The 21,274-nt window shown below is 43.5% G+C and overlaps 1 protein-coding gene across 2 annotated transcripts in view; it reads left to right on the forward strand.

Annotated features, from left to right (window-relative positions):
* Positions 1-21,274, forward strand: part of adcy2b (adenylate cyclase 2b (brain)) — a 58,991-nt gene that overhangs the window by 25,482 nt on the left and 12,235 nt on the right. The window contains exons 5-17 of one of the 2 annotated variants that reach the window (XM_080516181.1): positions 1,891-2,039; positions 4,135-4,246; positions 6,876-7,003; positions 8,593-8,751; positions 10,301-10,433; positions 13,032-13,208; positions 13,304-13,344; positions 13,453-13,533; positions 15,293-15,362; positions 15,458-15,555; positions 16,488-16,572; positions 19,907-20,047; positions 20,910-21,038. In XM_080516181.1, the coding sequence (XP_080372307.1) occupies positions 1,891-2,039; positions 4,135-4,246; positions 6,876-7,003; positions 8,593-8,751; positions 10,301-10,433; positions 13,032-13,208; positions 13,304-13,344; positions 13,453-13,533; positions 15,293-15,362; positions 15,458-15,555; positions 16,488-16,572; positions 19,907-20,047; positions 20,910-21,038 (1,503 nt within the window). The remainder of the gene's footprint in view (positions 1-1,890; positions 2,040-4,134; positions 4,247-6,875; positions 7,004-8,592; positions 8,752-10,300; positions 10,434-13,031; positions 13,209-13,303; positions 13,345-13,452; positions 13,534-15,292; positions 15,363-15,457; positions 15,556-16,487; positions 16,573-19,906; positions 20,048-20,909; positions 21,039-21,274) is intronic. The other variant, XM_080516182.1, reaches the window with a different exon arrangement.

The raw sequence follows: 21,274 nt of genomic DNA on the forward strand, positions 1-21,274 counted from the left end.
ACACATGATTAATACCACCACATCTCCTCAGGCTATTATCCCCCCCCCTCGCCGTGCGCTCGCAGCGGGCCGCTCGTGTTGCTCCGGCGCTGAATAAGTAAACACGAGCGGGTGGTTTGGCTTTCTATTTTTAGCCCCGAACCTCTTTCTCTGCTTAATTTGCTGCTGTGTTTTAGGAAATGAGCCTGTGGTGTGTGTGAACGATGTAATGACCCTCTCTAGCTGCTAGCCACTTTTATGAGTCACACACCCCCTCAGGCATGCTACTCGCTCTCCCCTCCGTCACACACCCACACACACCTGCCCACGCAACCTTAAAAAAAAAAAAAAAAAAATCACCCCTGAACGAGCCTCCATCCGCTGTGCTAAATCCAGGCGAGAAACTTGCAAGGTTACACAACGGCTGCAGGTGATGGATCAAGTGTTTTTCTAATATCGAAAACTTGACAGCAAGAGCGTATGTCAGCCGTTTGAAAAACCCCAACTGAGAAACTCCCCTTCGTGTCGTATAACCTCCCTGCCACAACAGTTTGCGCCCCCCCCCAAAACTCTGAGTGCATTCAGCTGAAGTGGAGCTTCTAAAAGTGAGCCAGGTCACCGGTGACGGCCGCCTCGCTGTATTTCAGCCTCGGAACATTTGAGTGCAGCAAACTGCTTATCTGGCTCTCTGAGTAACACGTGTCATTCGCTGCCATTAACTAAAGCAGGACAGATTTTGCCAGAGGGGGAAGATAAATAAAATGTTGGGGTTTATTTGGGGGAAGTGAAGTAAATAAAGCACAATTAATTTCACTTCAGTGCAGTTCGTGGGGTATTTATTCTCATCTCACCTCAATCAGCTGATAATCAAGACGTGATTGACGGCTTGCCGCAACCTTAACCTCCTGCTTTCTGCTGGAAAATGAACCCGTAACAACGAGGATGTGAAAATCTGTTCTTCCTGTCATTCAAACTACAGTAAATATTATTTCCAAGCAAAGGTGATGAAATATCCAAAGTAAACTGAAACTACCAAAAAACATAATAACACTGCACTATGAAAAACGGATTAAATGCTCAGTGCACAGAAGATTCTGTAATTTCATTCCATTCCTAACAAGTAGAAGCATCAGAGTCAGAGTCGAGCACAGAGTTAAATCGGTATCATTTAAAGAGGCAGGCAAGCTGAATAGTAAGAAGAGGACTATTAAGAATATTCTAAACAAAAATGCAATTTACTTCTGGCTTCATGTCACTACATGAGCAGCACGGAGACTTCTTCCTTCCACTTTATCTTTATCTTTCCTTAATTAACTTGTAAATGATACGATAACTCTGTTATCATCCAATGTATTTTAGCTGAAGTCAGCATTGATATTAAAAAAGGAACTCAGTGATGAAACATATAAACAAAATCAACTGAAATTCAATTAAAAAGACCACAAAAGCAACAAAATATATTAAAAAATGATAATAAAAAAAAAATATGAACACGTGTGTTGAATTGAAAGTAATATCTTAGCAAGTCATAATAAAACTGAATATTAAGTTGATGAATGTGCAAGTACACACTCAACTATCTTTCAGTGGGCAAATTTAGAGACATGGATTCAATGTGGATCACATTTTTTCAATTTAATAAAGCCTGCTGATTGAAATCACAGTTGTTCGACTGAATTATTCATCAAATCCACCCTGAAAGTCCAGCAGACCACAGATTCAGCTCAGTCAATGAGTGAAGTCCAGATGGTTTTGAAGTCTCATGACCTCTTAAAGATAAAGTCGGGGGGGTGCAGATTAAAGTTTATAGAATCAACATGATTTAGCCTGATGCCCTGATCAGTGAAACGTTGCATATAAAGTTCCTGGAGGTCGTGATCTTCTGTTTTTTGTTTTTTTTTCCTTCTCCAGGAGCGTTTACTGCTGTCCTTGCTGCCCGCCCACATTGCCAGGGTCATGAAGGCCGAGATCATCCAGAGGCTGCAGGGACCGAACTTCGGCCGCACCGAGAGCACCAACAACTTCCACAACCTCTACGTGCAGCGGCACACCAATGTCAGGTGAGCCGCCCCCTCCCCTGTTTAATAAAGCTTATTATTTCTCCTTCCCGTCTCGACTGCTCCTCTCCCTTTGTGCTCTCCTCCCCACCTGCTCTTGTGTTTGGATCGCTCCCTCACTTCTTCTCCATGTTCTCCGTACATCCCATCTATTCTCTCTCCTTCTCGCTGCCACTGCAGAATTCAATTCAGAGTTAATCCACCTCCATTGTATTCCGAGGTCACTTTGCCAAATGACGAGGATCCTATGTGCTCTGTTCCCGGTGCCGTGCTCCCCTTTCTACTGGCGGGGGCCCATAGAAACAGAGCAGAGTGCACAAATCCGGGCTTACCACGAGAGCCTCTCCATCCAATGTCCTCTGAAATCACGTCTTCCACCCTGCAGGAGCTTTGCCCGGGGAAACAACGCCGCCGCGGCTCATGTTATTGGTGTGCATCCTCACGCTGATCCGCCTATTACTCCCCTCCGATAATAACAAATTGTAACGCGGCGGGGCTGAGGGTGAGTGGGAAGAAGGGGGCAATCTCTCCAGAACAAAGAGCAACACACCCAAGGACAGGTGGTAGAGAGCCCCCACCCTCCCACACCGACACACAGCGGAGATCCACTGCCTCCACCATCGTCTCTGCAGCTGGAGTAACTGGTGCTGCTTCCTGAGGATTGGTCATGTGCTGAGAGGAGCTTTACAGATTTGTCACATTCCCGAGTTTGCTCAGCTGGAAACATGAAATAATTCAGCTTTTTAACACTTGGATAAGACATCTGCTCATGTCAGTTCTCTGGGATTTGTCTGTCTCTGTCAATCCAAAATAGATATAAATATGGCTTTTGTTGAGTTTCTATAGCTTTATTGAGTTATTCCAGAAATGTCATGTAATTTCTCCTAATTCGACAAACAGACCAAAAGCTACCAGACTTTATCCCTGCAGCTTTATGTAATTATGAATTGTAGATTATTGTTATAGAACTCGAGACTGGTCTTGGTTTAGAGACCACATTTAGCTGGTCTTGACGACAATACTATAACAGACACACTAAAGGAAGAGTAAGCTCACATTAAACGCTTTACAATTAAGTGTTGCCATGCACAATAACGTAATATTTCTGCATGGCGACAAAATGCATCAAAATGTACCACTGAAAATGTTATTATAACAGTCAATATGTAATCAAAGTGGCTTTGTGTGCCTTTTCTTCCATGTGAAGTTGTTATATATTGTAGGTCAGTTACCTGTGGAGACACTTCCACAGATCCATAGGCAGCTAAACGACTAAACCATTATGAGGAGGGGGGGGGCACAATAAACTATGCACCAGAAGTGATCACATTCGGATATTTGCTGTAGAAGAATACAAGGAGAGGTAGAAATAATCTGCCAAACGTGTATTTCCCTCTGTTTTGTGCCTCGTATCTTAAAGAATTATTTATATATAGTTTAAAATACTATGTTTGGAAGGGGTTTTTTCTAAGGCGAACGCATCCCTCACAGGCTCTCCTTATAATCTACAAGCAAAGGTCAGGTAGAGATGGCTTTAAAACAAACAACATGGAGTTCAGTTCAGTTGTTTTTGCTTCATCTGGCACTTCATACAGAGTGTAAACAAAACTAATATGAGATTTTATACGAGAGCTCTTTGAAAACAGCACCATTAGTGCAAAATGAATATCGGTCGAAGGGCCACGACTACAGTGGGATGAATAAAACATGCTACCGAGCCCGAGTGAAGGGGAAAGAGGAGAGAAGTGCACCACGCCAGAGTGATGGGGGGACAAAAAAAAAAAAAAGCAACAAAAAAGAAGAAAAAAATTCCGTACATGACCGGAGTAATTTACTCTCCACACAGTAATGTGCATTATATCAGTTTGATTTTTTTACTTTGCCAACTATGAATCCCAAAGCTTTTTGTCCTTTGGATAATTCATAGTTACAAGCTTGTGGACATTCAATTGCAATCACTTTGCTTATTCTACTAATAACACGGCTGCCATTTGCGTCTCTTCTTCACGGGGGGGGGGGGGGGGGGGGTTGTTATTATAACAGAGGTAAGCAGAAATGTGTTCGAGGATAACTTTTGCTTTCTTTTCTCATTGGGCAGCATCCTCTACGCAGACATTGTGGGCTTCACCCGGCTGGCCAGCGACTGCTCCCCAGGCGAACTCGTGCACATGCTGAATGAACTTTTTGGCAAATTTGACCAGATAGCAAAGGTAAATCAATCTCACTATTGGTTTTTTGTTTGGTTTTTTTCCCTTTAAAATGCATGTGCAAAATAATCCCTAACTTTAAAGTGATGAATGAAAGAGCCAAAAAAGAAAAGTTCAAGCCTTCTGAGAGGAATCTTCGCCTCTTTCGTACTCCAGGTTTGTTCGTTTCGTTCAGGAGGAAATCATTTTTTTTGAGCAGCCCTACAGAAGTGCTCTTCTGGCAAGTTTGGGAAGTTTCATTTTGCCGGGGTTGGATTGAATCGGGTCGTATTGGAATGAATTGGATTGCAATTTTCCTGTCGGATGTCGTGCTTCAACGCCACATCTGAACGAGCCAAAGCTCACCTACACTACCTGGAAGAAGGAAACATTTATACAAGTGAAAGTTCTCAAAATCTTCTAGATAATGGTTTCCATCAGGGATGCACCAATAGCACATTTTTTACAGTAAAAGTCAGAGTACAAACCTTTAGCTATTTGCCGATACCAAGTACTGATATGATTGACTCAATTCTTTGGTGAAGCAGGTTGTATTGAAGGCTCACACAAATAGATAGACATTAAGTTTACTGGCGATCGACTGGCACTATCATGAGCAAACAGAAGGTTTCTAATTAGTGTTTTTGCGTGCATTAGGTACAGTTTGCACAAAAACAATTGACTGGAAACTGTTGCTTCAATTAGGTTGAATGCTGGGAAGCTACTCAAATATTCCATATACATGAAGACATATCTTCATTTAAGACAAATACTAGTCAATCGGGAAGAACAACAGTGCACTTCTATAATGACCGCAACAAACAAACACAAAATTCCTGTTTCTGATCCCGTCTACACGTGCACAGTATACTTATATTAGTGAACAGAGTGAAGAAAAAAGTCAGGTAAACCTTTAAACATACATAAACACTCATATATATATATATATATATATATATATATATATATATATATATATTGGAAGTACCTTTTTTTGTAGAATTTCTGACCTCCGCTAAGTGTTGATATGGACACGGGGAAAAGACACATATTTCACATCCAGATCAACTGCCTTCATTCATTTATTTAGTTTGGTGGTCCCATGATTTTGTTTCATGATTTCAAAGAACCCAAGATAAGACATATTCTTACCTTTTTCCAGGTTGTCATGCTATGACTCCATTTGCCCACACTTGTCATTTAAAGTGGCAGGCTACGCATGTGAGGATATACAATACAATACAATACAATACAATACAATACAATACAATACAATACAATACAATACAATACAATACAAGTCATTTATTGTCACTCTATCAATGTTAAAACAGTCTTAGCAGCAGTGAAATGTTGTGACAGCAACCGCAGTGACAGCAGTAGAATAAAAAGTTTTTAGTGGCTGGTATCTTTTACTGGAGGGGAGGGGGCAGGACAGGTGGTGTCCAGGGTGGGTGGGTGGGGTCATTAGAGATGGAGGTAGCTTTCTTCTGGAGTCGGCCACTATAAATGTCTGTGGATGAGGTGTTGCCTCTGTAGCCGGTGAGGGTCTTGATCCCCGGCCACGTTCCTCTGCAGTTGTTGCTGTCAAAGTCAATTTGTGGAAATTGTGTAGGACAGACTTCAGGTTGGTGTGATCAAAGTCCCCGGCCGCTATTACAACGGCTGTCTGGTTCCCAGTTAATGGTGAGGTGTAGTTATTCTATAGCTCGCCGAGCATTAGCCCGCGGAGGCACGTCCACGGCTATGATCACTACCGAAGCACAAAAACTTGGAGCACAAATAGATGGGTCGGCACCGCAACATCATCATATATAGCGAAATGAAAAATAACAATTATTTTACCTGTGTATCCATTTCCATGAAGATCAGCTCAGTCGGGTTTTAGATCCCTTCATAAAAGTCACGCAGACAAACAAATAAACGCGTGTGATTTTATAATCTCCTTGATGGAGGTAATAACAAATCTTTTGATGTTTAAGACACGACATGGTGTTTCTCAGTCACGGGCCACAGGTGGACACGTCGGTGTCTTTCATTTCTTCATGTGGTGACTGATGAGAGAAAGATACCGATCGTCCTCGCTGCTAAAAAAAAAAAAAAAAGAAACAGAATTGAGATCAAGCTTGAAATTTAAGATAAAATTTTATATTTTTTCCAAACGAGGTTGCATTCAAAGCATATCAATTAGTAAAACATCCCCTGAAGCGGCAACAAACAAGGGCCCGTTTGCACAAAACACAAGAGCGACGTTTTGTATCGGTACACATTTGATCTGTCCGGCGGTTGTCAGTCAAACCGGCCGGAGCCTCTGTAGAAAGTGTCCGTGTGTCCCGCAGCCTCGCTCGGCCTTCCTGCAGCGCCGCTCGCTGTGTGGGCTGCTCAGAGTCAATCTCCCATCAGCTGAGTCAGGCTCTCGCTCTCTCTCTTTCTTTCTCTCAGCTTCATGTCCGGCAGCTTCGTTACATAAACCCGGTCCAAGGACGAGTGGCTGCACGTCCCACATGTGGGTGTTAGAGCAGCTGATATGTGTGTATGTGTGTGTGTGTGTGTGTGTGTGTGTGGGTGTACGCTGGACACGGAGGGCTCGTTGGCTGGAGGTGAGGAAGTAACAAATACCAACGCTTCGTTTTCATTCCTCTCTGTCTCCAAGGAGAACGAGTGCATGAGGATCAAGATCCTGGGAGACTGCTACTACTGCGTGTCCGGCCTGCCGGAGTCGCTGCCCAACCACGCCAGGAACTGCGTGAAGATGGGCCTGGATATGTGTGAGGCCATCAAGTAAAACACCAGATCTTTCCCTCTCTGTTTTTTTTTTTTTTTTTTTTCCCTCCCCCGTGACACGGAAACACAAACAAACACTGCGGAGCAGATTGAGCAGAAGGAATGCCAGACTCGGATCTGTTTGAATTCCAGAGTAAACACGCTGTGAATGCAATGTGATAACGCTCCCGAGTGAACGTATGTAATATTGACAACATGTAAGAAGACATGGTCTCTTTAGGTTTATTTTTCATTCTTTATCAGAAAACAAAAATATACCAATTCAAGTTCTTCATTTCACACTAGCCTTAGAGAGAGTGTTCAGTGTTGTTTACAGTCCATTTCCTCAATTTATTTCTATTTGTGCTTCTTGAAATCTGAATATACGTGTCAGCCTTTCTAGTTAGAATATCTCTTCTACCCTTTTTAGCCACTGGGCCTTTGTGAGTGGTGTATCTTTACTCTAATTTCTCCTGATTGCTTTTTTTTTGTTATTGTTGCTATGCTTTTGCCATATATTAGGGATTTTCCAAATTTATGGGACCAAACAACTCAGTTCAGAATCATATATCGGCATTAAAGGGTCATATTATGCAAAATTCACTTCTCTAATGGTTAGTAATAGTGGTAATGGTAATGGTTGGTAATATGTGTCCCTATATCTGGAACGACGCCCCAGAAGTGAAGAAAGTGTGTCCTCTCTCTCCCTGGCTTGTTCCAGTTTTTAAAAAGTGTGTTGCTCCAACCAGCCAATCAGAAATCAAACCCGACATTGTGTCATCGGGGGTTTAGCCAATCACACTCAAGGTAGGCTCCTCCCACAATCAGGCAGCTCTGCTCTGGCACATGGCACCACGAGCGGAAGTACTTCCACCTCTTCCCAAGATGGGCGTGTGTGGGCGGAGCCAGTCCAGCTCACACAGACACAGCAGATTCTGAATGCAGCTCCTTTGATCCAATATTCAAATGGAAAATCAAGGAAAAGCTGGATTTGGAGCAATAAACTTTGAAAACAATGTTTTTGGACTAACGAGACTCGAATTTGTTGAAAAGCTGGATAATATGACACCTTTAATTCTTTATATATCTATTCTTCAAAAGATGTTATTTTGCCCATATCTAGAATTATTGAGTTTCTCCATCATAACTGTTGAAAATCTTGCTTCATTTTCATTTTTGGTGTCATAAGGAATCAAATTACATTCTTCCAGGAACATTCTCTCCAGATTTGTGACTTGGTGGTCAAAGTCTTTGTTTCCCACATGTGAGACAGATCTTCTGTAATATCTGCTTGAAATATACATATTTATTAATTTTTTTTATATTTAGTCATATTTTATCAGGTGATGGAACTATTCTGACATACTCTGCAAGGATCCAGCATGATTTCTCTTCTATAATAGTTATTTAGTCGAAGATCTCTGTGAAAATCAAGTTGATGTTTCATTCTGCAGCTCCATCTGCGTAAAGCCTTCATCACACGCTTTCATTCTTTATGCTCAGCTACACTAACTTAATCCCACCTCCAGCTCTATCTTAACCTTCTCTTCTCATGAAGAAAGTCCAACTTTTCTAAGCGTCCGTTGCCTCCTCTTCACTAATCGCAGGAAGGTTCGAGACGCCACCGGAGTCGACATCAACATGCGCGTCGGCGTTCATTCCGGGAACGTCCTCTGCGGCGTGATCGGCCTTCGGAAGTGGCAGTACGACGTTTGGTCGCACGACGTAACTCTGGCCAATCACATGGAGGCTGGGGGCGTGCCGGGGTAAGAGGTGTTGTGTGTTTTGTTTAATTCCCAGTGACGGCTGATGAACCCGACGTACAGTGTTTCTCCCATTCGCTTTAGCTTGAAGCAATCGGACGGTAGAAAAGGAATTTATCTGGATTCGTCATTCCTGCTCACTCAAGGACAAAGTAAAATATTCTGATCGTAACAGTCCTTTACAAATACAATCTCCCCCCCAAGGTTTAGTACAAAATACAAATGTGTGGCCTTATATCTTGCTTGAATCATTTTCAAGGTCCGATGAAAAAAACACGTCAGTCACGTTCATTTATCGCGTGATTAACCAACAACTGGAAATGTAAAGCTGCTCCATGTTGTTGACAGTTTTTATACGACGTGGAACTCCTTGCAGTCTCATACACATATCTGAATATTTGAGCGATACACCACCAAGGGTTGGCTTGAGCCCTGAAATCAGTGTGGATCAGTGGTTGCATGAAAGCGACAACGTTTTTCAAGCGAAAACCCAAAACCTCTGTCGTGTTCTGGGTGTCAGTTTCAGTGACCTCAGTGTTCTGAGCTACTGAAAACACAGCTTTGTGGCAGCAAAGGTGGACATTTTTGAAAAAAAAAACTTTGACCCCCGTCTCCATGGAAACGGTGAGAAATGCAACTTTTCTGAAATTCCATGATAAATACCTGTTCTGCATATGAGCGAGTCGATGGACAATAAGAACAATGTTTTGCCTCCAGAGTGTCGTGACTCCCAGTCCATATTCTCCTGGGACTTGGTCATTTTATAATGATTCTAACTTTGTCCTCAGTCCATATGAATGTCTGTGTGCTCACCATTGTTAATGTTTATCGCGTATTGTATGTAAGCGTTGTATGTAAGTATTTACAAACGATGCAGTTTGCCTGAATGAAAACAAACAAACAAACAAAAAAAACATGGGGATTATTCATCACCTGAATAATGTTTAACTTGACCGCCTTGTTGTTCCAGTGCTGCTTTCAACTTTATGGTGATTGTGTGTTTTTCACACAAAGTGCATCATCCATTTCTCATTAGTGAAGTTTTTCTTCCTTTTTTTTGGTTTTTTAATGTCTATGCACAGACACAGAGGGACATGGAGAATGTCTGGTCCAATTCCACCTATTATAAGCGTTCTAGTCAATTACAGCTCCCTCATTTAACCAAGCAGATCCACATTTGTTATGCGGCCATTATGCCTCCATTATCCTCGCACTGCAGGCTTGGGGGGAAAAAAATTGGACGGTGGGTATGTGAATGTTGCACTGAAAATAAGCTCTCCGGAGCTACAGCGTTGTCTCACCGGGCTGCAAATGGTTTACCTCCTGTTAATGCCAGCTGAAAGGTATCTGAAAAATATGCCCCCCACACACACACACACAAACACACACACACATCCATCTCTTCCTGTCTGCTTGTTCCATGGTGGCGAACAAAAGCCGAGAAGGCACAGGTTTAGCGTCGCTGGAAAGCTGCAAAGTGAATAATGTGCCTGGTGGAGCCGGTGACGCAGGCTCTTCACCTCTCACTGCGTGCCCACTTACTTGTGCGCAGGAGGGTCCACATCTCGTCGGTGACGCTGGAGCATCTGAAGAGCTCGTACAAGGTGGAGCCGGGAGACGGACAGGGCAGAGATTCCTACCTGAAGGAGCACGGAGTCGTCACCTACCTGGTCATCAACCCCAAGGTCAGACGCGGTACCGGCCGGAGGCCTTAACTCTTGTTGGCATCGTATCAACAGGGTGCGAGAAACATTCCGCAGAGATTTTCAGCTTTATTGACGTATTAACATCATCATCAGTGGCTGCAGGTTTCTTGGTTGCATATCCACGATATGGGTGTCCTGTTCCCACCACATCCCACGGCTGCTCTATTGGATCTCGACCTGGTGACAGTGGAGGCCTTTGGATATTAGATTTTTGTAGATGTATTGTGTTTTCCTGTTGGAAGTGTCCACCAGGAGACGGTACGCTGTGGTCTTAATAGGATGGACTCTGAGTGAGCCAAGAACATACCCCTTGACACCATTACGCCTGCAGCTGTCATGCTGCGGGATGGATCCACGCTCTCATATTGTTTACACCAAATTGTGGCAGCAGGAATCCAGACGAGATAAGAGGACATCCATTCATCTTCTGTACCACTTTATTGGTTTTGTGCGAGATGAAGCACGTGCTTTGTCATGTGCCTTGTGCATCTACTTACACCAATGCTGCAGGGTGAGTTTTAAGACTTTCCTTATAGTGGAAGTACTGAACTTTCTTATCTTATTTTCTGGTTTTCTCAGCACGAACATCTCTGCTTATAAACATTTGGACATGCTGCTCCGGTTTATGTCTCCGTCCTGCAAGACAGGACAGCGAGCAGCTAATCGATGTCGACGATGACAAGCCCGGGAAAGTAACTGGGCTGATGTCAAAAGCAGAACGCTCTGACAACACTGCATCTGAAGTCTTCTTTTTTTTTCTTTTTTTTTTTAAATCTTTCTGCTTAATGCATAATTAGTGGATTTTCTTTCACACGGGGTCCGTCTGTCAAACCAGGACATTTCAAAGATCGGACGGGAACATTTCTGTATAGAATTTAGCTTTTTGGCATCATCCACACTGCGCTAAGTGTTTCATGGGTTTTGGCAAATGGAACAAAAAATATGTCCTTAAGCATCTGCTGCCTTTTTTTTTTTTCTTCCCTCCATAATTTGGCTAAAATGTGCCCACTCCTCCAAGTGTCGGCCGGAAGTCCTTTCTTCTCCATCCTTCCGGCATCAAGTGTTGATTATATACACTTCATAAACCTCAGGCTCATTTTGGATTTTTTATTTTTTTTTTGCATCCTCTGGAAAATACTTTAATAACTTTAACAGACAGTATCTTCACAGCCTGGATTCTTCAAAATCCTGTCATTGTTTTTGTTGTTCTGCTGTTCGATCCTGTCATGTGGGAGTCTCCGAGATCCAGCGAGACGAGACGGGTTCAGTGGAGGTGCCTCGGTGAGCGATCACACTTTTGCTTGTGATCGCGGGCGACGGAAACTTAAACGACTTTAAAAAAAAACAAGGCAAAAATCAGAGTCCGACAACTGTGAAGGGCCTTCGTTTTTCCAGCTCTAATTGCTTGAACGGTTTATTAACAGCAGGTTAACACGCTATCAGCTAAAAGCAGCTCCTGTTCTCTTTGCTCAGCTCTGATGGGAAATTGGAATATTTTTCTCCACTTGCTAAATATGTGGGTACAGGATGGCAACACTTGAGCAGAGCCTTAAATTAGTCGCACTCCAGGCAGCAATTAGGCAAGCCAGTTGTTTCCGGCCCGAGCCAAGTCTGTGCATATTTAAAAAGTACTTCTTATAGTAACACTGTGACCTTACAGGGGCTTTTCTTGCCGCTTTTTTTCCCCATTTAAACATGTCGATATGCTGTCAGATATCGGGGGGGGTGGGGGTGTGTGAGGAGGACTGCAGGTGCTCTGTGACATTTTCAAGAAGGCACCCCCGCCACCTCGAATGGATCAGGGCCAGATATGGAGCATCTATCGCGGGAGGTGTCATCTCCTCTGTCACTGTCATTGATCGTCACTGTCGGAGCCGCTCGGCACACCCGCGGGAAATAAACGCAGCCATGGCGCGTCGCGTCTCCTCCAATCCTCGCCGGCATTCGCGCCACGTTCAGGTCACTCGCAGTACCATTCCTGTGCGCAATTAAAATAAATCACCGGCAGTATTGAGCGTGGTATCTCCTCTTCCTCCTCCTCCTCCTCCTCCTCCTCCTCTTCCTCCTCCTGCTCTTTGGACTCCCAGGGTCTCAGTCAGCATCAAAGTGGAGCACTCGGACCAGAATAAGAGGAGAGCTACGTCCTTCGTGACTCTATAAGTGTTTTAAGTAGTTCAAAACATCGACGGGTATGCCGCCCGAGTCGAGAGTTGGAAAGTGACCACTTTTTTTCCAAAAGCGCCAAGTCGTTCTCGCTTCGCGCCCTCCGAGGTCAGAACGCCGTGAGGAAGACACTCCGTTGTAAATGATGGATTTTAATCTCTGAGATAATTTGTATCATCTACTCTTAAAACATCTAAATGTAGCTCAAAATTGGTCAATTTTCCCCCGTAATTATATCTCCTAGTTAAGAAAATCCAAGTAAACTCTGGTGGTAAGAAGTTTCTACAGGTCCAACGGTGTTTTACGTTCTGTGACCAACCTTTTGTGAGCAGTGGTGGACGAGAGGGTGGAGACGTGGACTCACCATGGTGACTCCCTGATTGTGACCTTTGACCCCCGCCACGCTGGTTTCAGACGGAAAGACACAGCCCGCTGTTAGGCGTGCGCTCACGTCCCTCGCTGGATGGTGGGAAGATGCGAGCGTCCGTCCGGATGACCCGCTACCTGGAGTCCTGGGGAGCCGCCAAGCCCTTCGCCAACCTCCACCACAGGGACAGCATGACCACCGACAATGGGAAGATCAACACGACGGTGAGTGCTCTCTCTCTCTCTCTCTCTCTCGTCTTCCTCCTCACGCGCAAATGTTCACGTGTCCAGATCGTTTACTGTCCCGATTCCCGTTCCAGGACGTCCCGATGGGGCAGTACCACTTCCAGAGGCGAGAGCGGTGAGCCGTTCGCTCGTCACCCGACGCGTCACTCCGGATTCACAACGTTTCCTCATGGATTTATACGTGGAGTTTTTGTTTGTGTTTCATGTTTTCCTCCCAATTCAGGTCCAAGTCTCAGCGGAGGAGGTTTGAGGAAGAGCTCAATGAGCGAATGATTCGCACCATCGACGGCATCAACTCACAAAAGTAAGGAATGTCAGTCACACCTGACTGATACACCAAATACCTTTCTAATTGAAATACACTCTTGTATTGTACTCTCCGATATAACAATCAAATGCAAAACTGGTTTTACAGAAGCATATTTTGAAGTTGATCTACGAACAGTTCGGACGTGCAAAATAACAGACGCAATTAATTTATGATTGACTTCATGAGTATGGATCAGGCATTCCTGCCTCATTGAAGTGCTGAACGTGATGTTCAGCATGATGATATGACAAAAACAGGAATATAATGACCAAAAAAAACAAACAAACTGAAGCTGATCTTAGTTGATCTCATCCAACCCAAAAGTGCAATCTGTTTGCGAGACCATGCAACTTGTTCATTTATTCTTTTTTTTTAATACAGGATCTTGGTAAATCAGTCCTGAAGACCCGGCACAAAGGTCGGCATACTTTGATGACCAAAAGAATCGTTTTTGTGACTTTCAAGCAAATAAAATACATTCAGAGGCACAAATTATGGATGACTATTAAAGATGAAGATAACCGCTTATGCGTTTGTTCATAAATTGGATCTTATATCACATTTTGGATGTTTCATAACTACAATTTAGAATGGTAGACTTTTTTTAATTAATTTTATTATGTTTTCCTAAGCGTTCACCGAAATAGCTATTTTATTTGTTTTAGCCATTTTGATATTATTGTTCCTTTTAGAGGGGTTTTTAAACATTTTCTAAGCAAGTGTAGCCATTTTGGCAAGAGATAAGAGTCTTTTTGAAAATATGTCTGATGTTCAAATGAAATGAGATCAAAAAAACTTTGATATCCATATCATTTTCCTCAAGTGTCAGTGAGCCATGGCAGAGGAACTGAAGAGCCACGTGTGGCTTTAAAAAAAAAAAAAAAAAACCCTGCTCGACACCAATTTCAAATTCGACACGTGCAAGCAAGTTAGCAGACCGACTAGAGCACATAAAAAATTGTTCAAGATTTTGAAAAGTTACAACAGTCAAGGGTAAAGCTGTATTAGAGAGTTATCGGAGAATATACTGAGTGTGTAACAGTTGCGTCACTGCGGCTCCTTTCAGGATAAACTCACTTCAGAGCTCAAGTCAAAAAGCACTGTGTGTTTCAAAGTCTGCTTTTAAGACACAAGAGGTATGAATGGCAGGAGCCTGGAGCCGATTAATAGCATCATGTTGTAGCAGTATGTTCTTTTTTACGTATTCTACTTCATCTTTGCACTTTTTAGTACCAAAAAAAGGGGGGGAAAGATGGCAGGTGTGAGCAAATGCACATTTTAAAGAAAATGAAAAAAAGACAACCTGTTAGGAAACATATATGTCACTGAAATACACATAAGCATGCATTTGTTCATACACCTGCTTAAGTTTTATGGTTCTCCAGTCGAGTGAATGTGTGAATTAACTGAAGAGAAAAACTGATTTAAATAAAAAAAAGTCTTGTTAACAGGCTAAATGTGTAAATTACATATATTTCCCAATGATCCTGACATTATTCACAGTATAATACAGTAATTTACCCCGCAGCAGTATTATATAAAAAAAATATATATATATTTGCATATCATAAACTGTTTGATATTCATGAAACAAGAATTTTTTTTTTTTTTTCTTAAAAACCTCTTTGGTTTCGCTCACTGGATTTAATGAAACGTGGCGCCCTGGTCATAAAACTGCGTGTAATTTAGAGTTGAGTAATGAGTCATAGCGACGAGAGAGATTGTTTACTGTCGGCCTCACGTGTGTCTGCAGACAGTGGCTGAAGTCTGAGGACATCCAGAGGATCTCGTTGTTCTTCCATAACAAAGCCCTGGAGAAGGAGGTTGGTCGAGGCGTACAAAGAGACGCTCGCCGAACGCACGGTGTCCTTTGTGGATGTACAGACCAACACATTTCAGTCGTACCGTCTCTCCACAGTATAGATCCACCACCCTGCCCGCCTTCAAGTACTACGTCACCTGCGCCTGCCTTATATTCTGCTGTATATTCGTCGTCCAGGTCCTCGTCCTGCCCAAGTAAGTCCTTCGCCGCGCTTCGTGCAAAACTCTGGTGACGGTTGGACGCTGTCTCGTCACCCCGGGCCAAATGAACGAGGGGGGGGGGGGGCGGAATGTTAAAAGGCCCACTAAGGGGAAAGGGCACCGTGTCTGCCAGTGATATAGATCTGATGAATCAAAGTGTGGCGTCTCTTTAATGGCGAACGGCGAAGTGGGGTGGGGTGGAGAGGTGCGTGGGGGATGGGGGGGGGGGGGGGGGGGTGTGGGGGGGGTGGGGGGCGGTTCAGAGTCATGCAAATTTACTGCTTCTGGGAGCTAATTCAGCATCTGAAGGGCCATTGATTTTTTAATTCCTTTCTCTCTCTCTCTCTCTCTCTCTCTCTCTCTCTCTCTCTCTCTCTCTCTCTCTCTCTCTCTCTCTCTCTCCGTCTCCATCTCTCTTACACTCCCTTGTTTCAGCATCGCTCCACACGTTTAGACGTGACATCATGCATTTTCATGGAGAGGCTCTGTGAATCAGCCGCACTGTATTTCTCCTCTGAGAAACGAGGAGACGAGCACCTCACTGTGAATGGAAGTGAATTACCCAGTGGTGCCGAGAGGCTCGCGCACGTGTGTGTGTGTGTGTGTGTGTGTGTGTGTGTGTGTGTGTGTGTGTGTGTGTGTGTGTGTGTGTGTGTGTGTGTGTGTGTGTGTGTGTGTGTGTGTGTGTGTGTGTGTGTGTGTGTGTGTGTGTGTGTGTGTGTGTGTAGGATTGTTCTACAAATAATGGTCAAGACTGTTGGCATGGTATATTGTTAGAGTGGTGGGAATCTTCTGGGGGGGGGTCAAGGGTCATACTCGGGGATTAGCAGTGGGATTTGAACCTGTGAACCTCCAGGCCACCGCTACAGCAGCAGTGTGTGTGTTCAGGGATGCAAGTCAGATAAATGTGTGTGTGTGTGTTGCAGGACCGCTGTGCTGGGGATCTCGTTTGGCATCGCCTTCCTGTTACTGGCTTTGATCCTGCTGCTTTGCTTTGCCGGTCACATTCTGGTGAGTTCACATACTTTTATTTGCAACACACACACACACACACACACACACACACACACACACACACACACACACACACACACACACACACACACACACACACACACACACACACACACACACACACACACTCACTCACTCACTCACTCACTCACTCACTCACTCACTCACTCACTCACTCACTCACTCACTCACTCACTCACTCACTCACTCACTCACTCACTCACTCACTCACTCACTCACTCACTCACTCACTCACTCACTCACTCACTCACTCACTCACTCACTCACTCACTCACTCACTCACTCACTCACTCACTCACTCACTCACTCACTCACTCACTCACTCACTCACTCACTCACTCACTCACTCACTCACTCACTCACTCACTCACTCACTCACTCACTCACTCACTCACTCACTCACTCACTCACTCACTCACTCACTCACTCACTCACTCACTCACTCACTCACTCACTCACTCACTCACTCACTCACTCACTCACTCACTCACTCACTCACTCACTCACTCACTCACTCACTCACTCACTCACTCACTCACTCACTCACTCACTCACTCACTCACTCACTCACTCACTCACTCACTCACTCACTCACTCACTCACTCACTCACTCACTCACTCACTCACTCACTCACTCACTCACTCACTCACTCACTCACTCACTCACTCACTCACTCACTCACTCACTCACTCACTCACTCACTCACTCACTCACTCACTCACTCACTCACTCACTCACTCACTCACTCACTCACTCACTCACTCTCTTAGAAAACGTACTGCTCTATGCTGATGACAGTGCCGTTTATGAAGGGATGGATTAGATTATATGTGTGTGTGTGGGGGGGGGGGGGGGGCTATTCTGGTGGTAGAGATTTAAAACCCATAACACCAGCAGTGTTCCATCCCAAAGGATGAGATTAAGTAGCTGAATCCCTCATTCAGCTACTGAAACTCCACTCCAGGTGAGTGGTTTTATAGGAGAAGTAAAGAGTTGATCATCACGGACATGAACAGGTGATTCCTGCTGCAGTACGGCGTCACACAGCCGTAATATGTGACGGCTATGTGGTCGAATGTAGATTTCAACTCCCCCCACCCCTCCCGTTGCGTTGACAGATAGATTGCTGTGGCTGTTATTTTCAAGCTGCCACATGTACCTGTCACAGGTGTTTTATGGGCAATCAATACTCTCTCAAGCACTCATTTCTTCCTCATTTTTTTTCCATCTCAAGAGATGAGCCAACATCATTTCCGGACTAATTATTGATAATTTGGGCGTGCCTGACACACAAATCAACTTTATGGATTAAGAAAAGAGAGAGAGCCTCAAAAAGACAGAGAGAGAGAGAGAGAGAGAGAGAGAGAGAGAGAGAGAGAGAGAGAGAGAGAGAGAGAGAGAGAGAGAGAGAGAGAGAGAGAGAGAGAGAGAGAGAGAGAGAGAGAGAGAGAGAGAGAGAGAGAGAGAGAGAGAGAGAGAGAGAGAGAGAGAGAGAGAGAGAGAGAGAGAGAGAGAGAGAGAGAGAGAGAGAGAGAGAGAGAGAGAGAGAGAGAGAGATGTTGAAAGGTTCGAGCGAACCTTGAATTGACACTGACCATGTCAGGTAGGGTGTGTGTTTGTGTTTGTGTTTGTGTGTGTTTGTGTTTGTGTGGGTCGTTCTTAATGGGGCACATTAGAACTAAAGGTTGCGCTCTGTTCAGCTGTGAAAATGTGCATTACACGGTTATTGTAATCAACTACATCTCTGGGGGGAAACATCTTCCCAAGCTGAGTTGTTGCTAAGAGAACAAAGCAAAAACTGAAAAGCTAATCTGCTGGGGTTTTTTTTAACCCATTAACTTCCTGCTTGTTGAACGGTTGGTGGGGAAACTCTGGAGTCACTCAGTGTGGAAATGTTGATAGAAACAACTAATATTATCTTATTGAGGGATACATGTAACAACCAGTAATATAATAATGGTCAAGAATGTTGAGCTCTTCTTCCCCTTTTTCAATGTGATAAACCACATAATGTAATATTTAATCCATTATTGTAATATTAACATATTTAAACATATCATGTGACCGAGGTTGCATCAAAACAATCATTTCAAAATGTAATAACATTTAAATATGACCACATTTCTTTGAAATGGAAGCTTTTTTTGCAGGTTTTGTTCAGTTTGCGTTGTAAAAATAGGTATATTCGATGGTTTACTTGTTATTCAGTATTGTTTGTAATAAATACCTGACAGGTAAATGAGACTAATAAAAGTAGAACGTGCATTGAATGTCTTCAGTTTGTCAAGTATCCTAGGACAGGTAACATCCAGCGTTACACTGTAATTAGAGTTAAAGGTGTACAAGAGGATTTTCCCGAATTTTAGGAAAGAACCGCCCTCTCGACCTTTTGAAAAAATGCACATGCGCAATGCTCTACCTGCTCCCGAGACGGAACGCCGACTAAAACGTGTGCGAGAGACATGCACGAGCCCAGTTCTCCTCGTGCACGCTCTGTTTACAAGTCACAAGTCGGCATCGCTCACACAAGCTCACTTTACAAGAAGATTTGCACTTTTGCAACTGGAAAGTTACAATATAGACGTAGATAACTGTTACTGGAAGTGATTTGAAATGGATTTCTCCAAATAGAATGCCAAACTTTACCTGTCGAGTAGAAACTTGGCGACTGAAGCGTCAGTGGGAAGCCCAACCTGGGCTTTCAGCGCACGCCATCGTGTGAAAGACTCTCCCAAAAACACTCTGGTCTTGTTTCTCTCTTCCGAAGCCTTTCTCTTCTTCTCATGCACTTCGAAGACACTTTTTCTCTTGCGACCCTCTGCCATTTTCAAAGTACCCGGTGAGAACTGTGAGCTCGCTGAAGGCGTAGCTCACCATATACACCTGAAAGCGCGCATGCGCAGAAAGTGAAAACTAATAGATCCACGCTACCTAGGGACGAGCACGTACGACGGCCTTACGTAATATATCACCAGAATGATTGACAATTGGGAGGACCAATAGTCTTGATGATCCACCCGGAAAAAGAACATCCTCCTGTACACCTTTAAGTAAAAAAATTATTTTTGGTTTTTTTGATTGAAGCTCAGATCCAACTTTTTGTACCAGATGTGGTTGTGCGTTTTATCCTCGCTTTGCACTGAACCAACCACCGAGCAGCAACGGAATCTATTCAATAAGACTTATTTCTAGATTTTTTTCAGCACGGTTTAATTCACCTTAGTCATAGTAGTGATTCAAAAGCAGCAACTTTTCGCAGCTTTGCTTTATTCTATTATCTTGCAGTCACTGCTTGTGTTTCCTTCACAGCAGGGGAGGAAGGGTTCCCTCTGCGCCCTGACGTGGTTCCCCACCTCCTCTCGGATCATCGTCACCAACAACCCCTGGCTGCGATTGGTCCTCACCATGACAACCACCGCTCTCATCCTGGTGATGGCCGTCTTCAACATGGTGAGGGAACATTAACATATCGATCCTCCGAAACACCCAAGTTGCCAGTTTTCTTACTTCTTGACCTCAAAAACGTGAATCACATCGCATTTCATCCTTCTAACCGGGAGGCCGGCGGCTCTGGAGCTTCAACCCCCTGGAGTGGCAAATTATTTGTAAATAAACATTTTGTTTACATTTCTATTGTATTTGCAGACAATGCAAATTTTTTTCAAAAATGATCTAATCTAGGCTAAAAACAGCACATTTAACTAAAACAGCACAATAGCTGTAATTGAAAAAAACAAAAACAAAATAACTATTTTAAATTAGCTGAAACTTCTGAACTAATATTGATAATCAAAATATGGTAAGAGTGGATGAACTAAAATAAATAAAAAGGGAAAGGAATAAATGGAGGAAAGAACAAAGATGGAAAAGAAAAAATGGGAAAAAAATATGAGATGCAAAGGAAAAAAATTATGGAAAGGAAAAAATAAAAGGAAAATTTAAAGAAAATGGGGGAAAGAAAAAAAATGTGTTGTTTAAAAAAAACCTTTAAAACTGCTCTCACCACAAGGAAACTCCGTAATGGTGCCGAGAGGCTCACGCACGTGTAATAATGGCGGTAAAATCTGTAATAATGGCTAAAAGAGCTAAAAACACAATAAAACATGTACCTGTGACATTTTATGGATGCAACCTAAACTTTTGCTTCTGTCCCAATTTTTAAAAGTTAAAGCAAAATGTTTTTTTCCGTCATTTCAGGGAGTTTACATGTTTTGGGGCTTTATTAAAAAGAAAATTGCGAAAACAGCTTTTGGCGATAAAGGTTGCAGCCCCCTGCTCTACACCTTCACGTATTTGTGTTCCGTGTGTTTAGTTCTTTGTGGAGGATCCTGGAGGATCCATGGCCGACATCCTGACCACCGCTCAACCCGTCAATCTCACCAATGACAGCACGGTGGACGACTTGGAGGAAAACACGGGCGAGAACAGGTTTTATCTGCCGGTGAGATACTGGAGTGTGTCGGAGTGTGTCGGAGTGTGAGCTCAGCTGGGTGAATCGGAGCGACGCCACTACCAGCGCGAAGAATGGAATCCAAAAATTAATCTCAAGCATTTCGTACATTTTTTTTCCCTTCTATCTTTAAACAAGGATGTGTTGTTCGTGTGTTTCAAATCCGTAAAGTAAAAATAAAGTCTCCGTTCAGACTGAGAAGTTTATTTAAATCTCATGTTCGGCTC

This window comes from Blennius ocellaris (assembly GCF_963422515.1).
Source record: "Blennius ocellaris genome assembly, chromosome: 20".
Classification (NCBI taxonomy): domain Eukaryota; kingdom Metazoa; phylum Chordata; class Actinopteri; order Blenniiformes; family Blenniidae; genus Blennius; species Blennius ocellaris.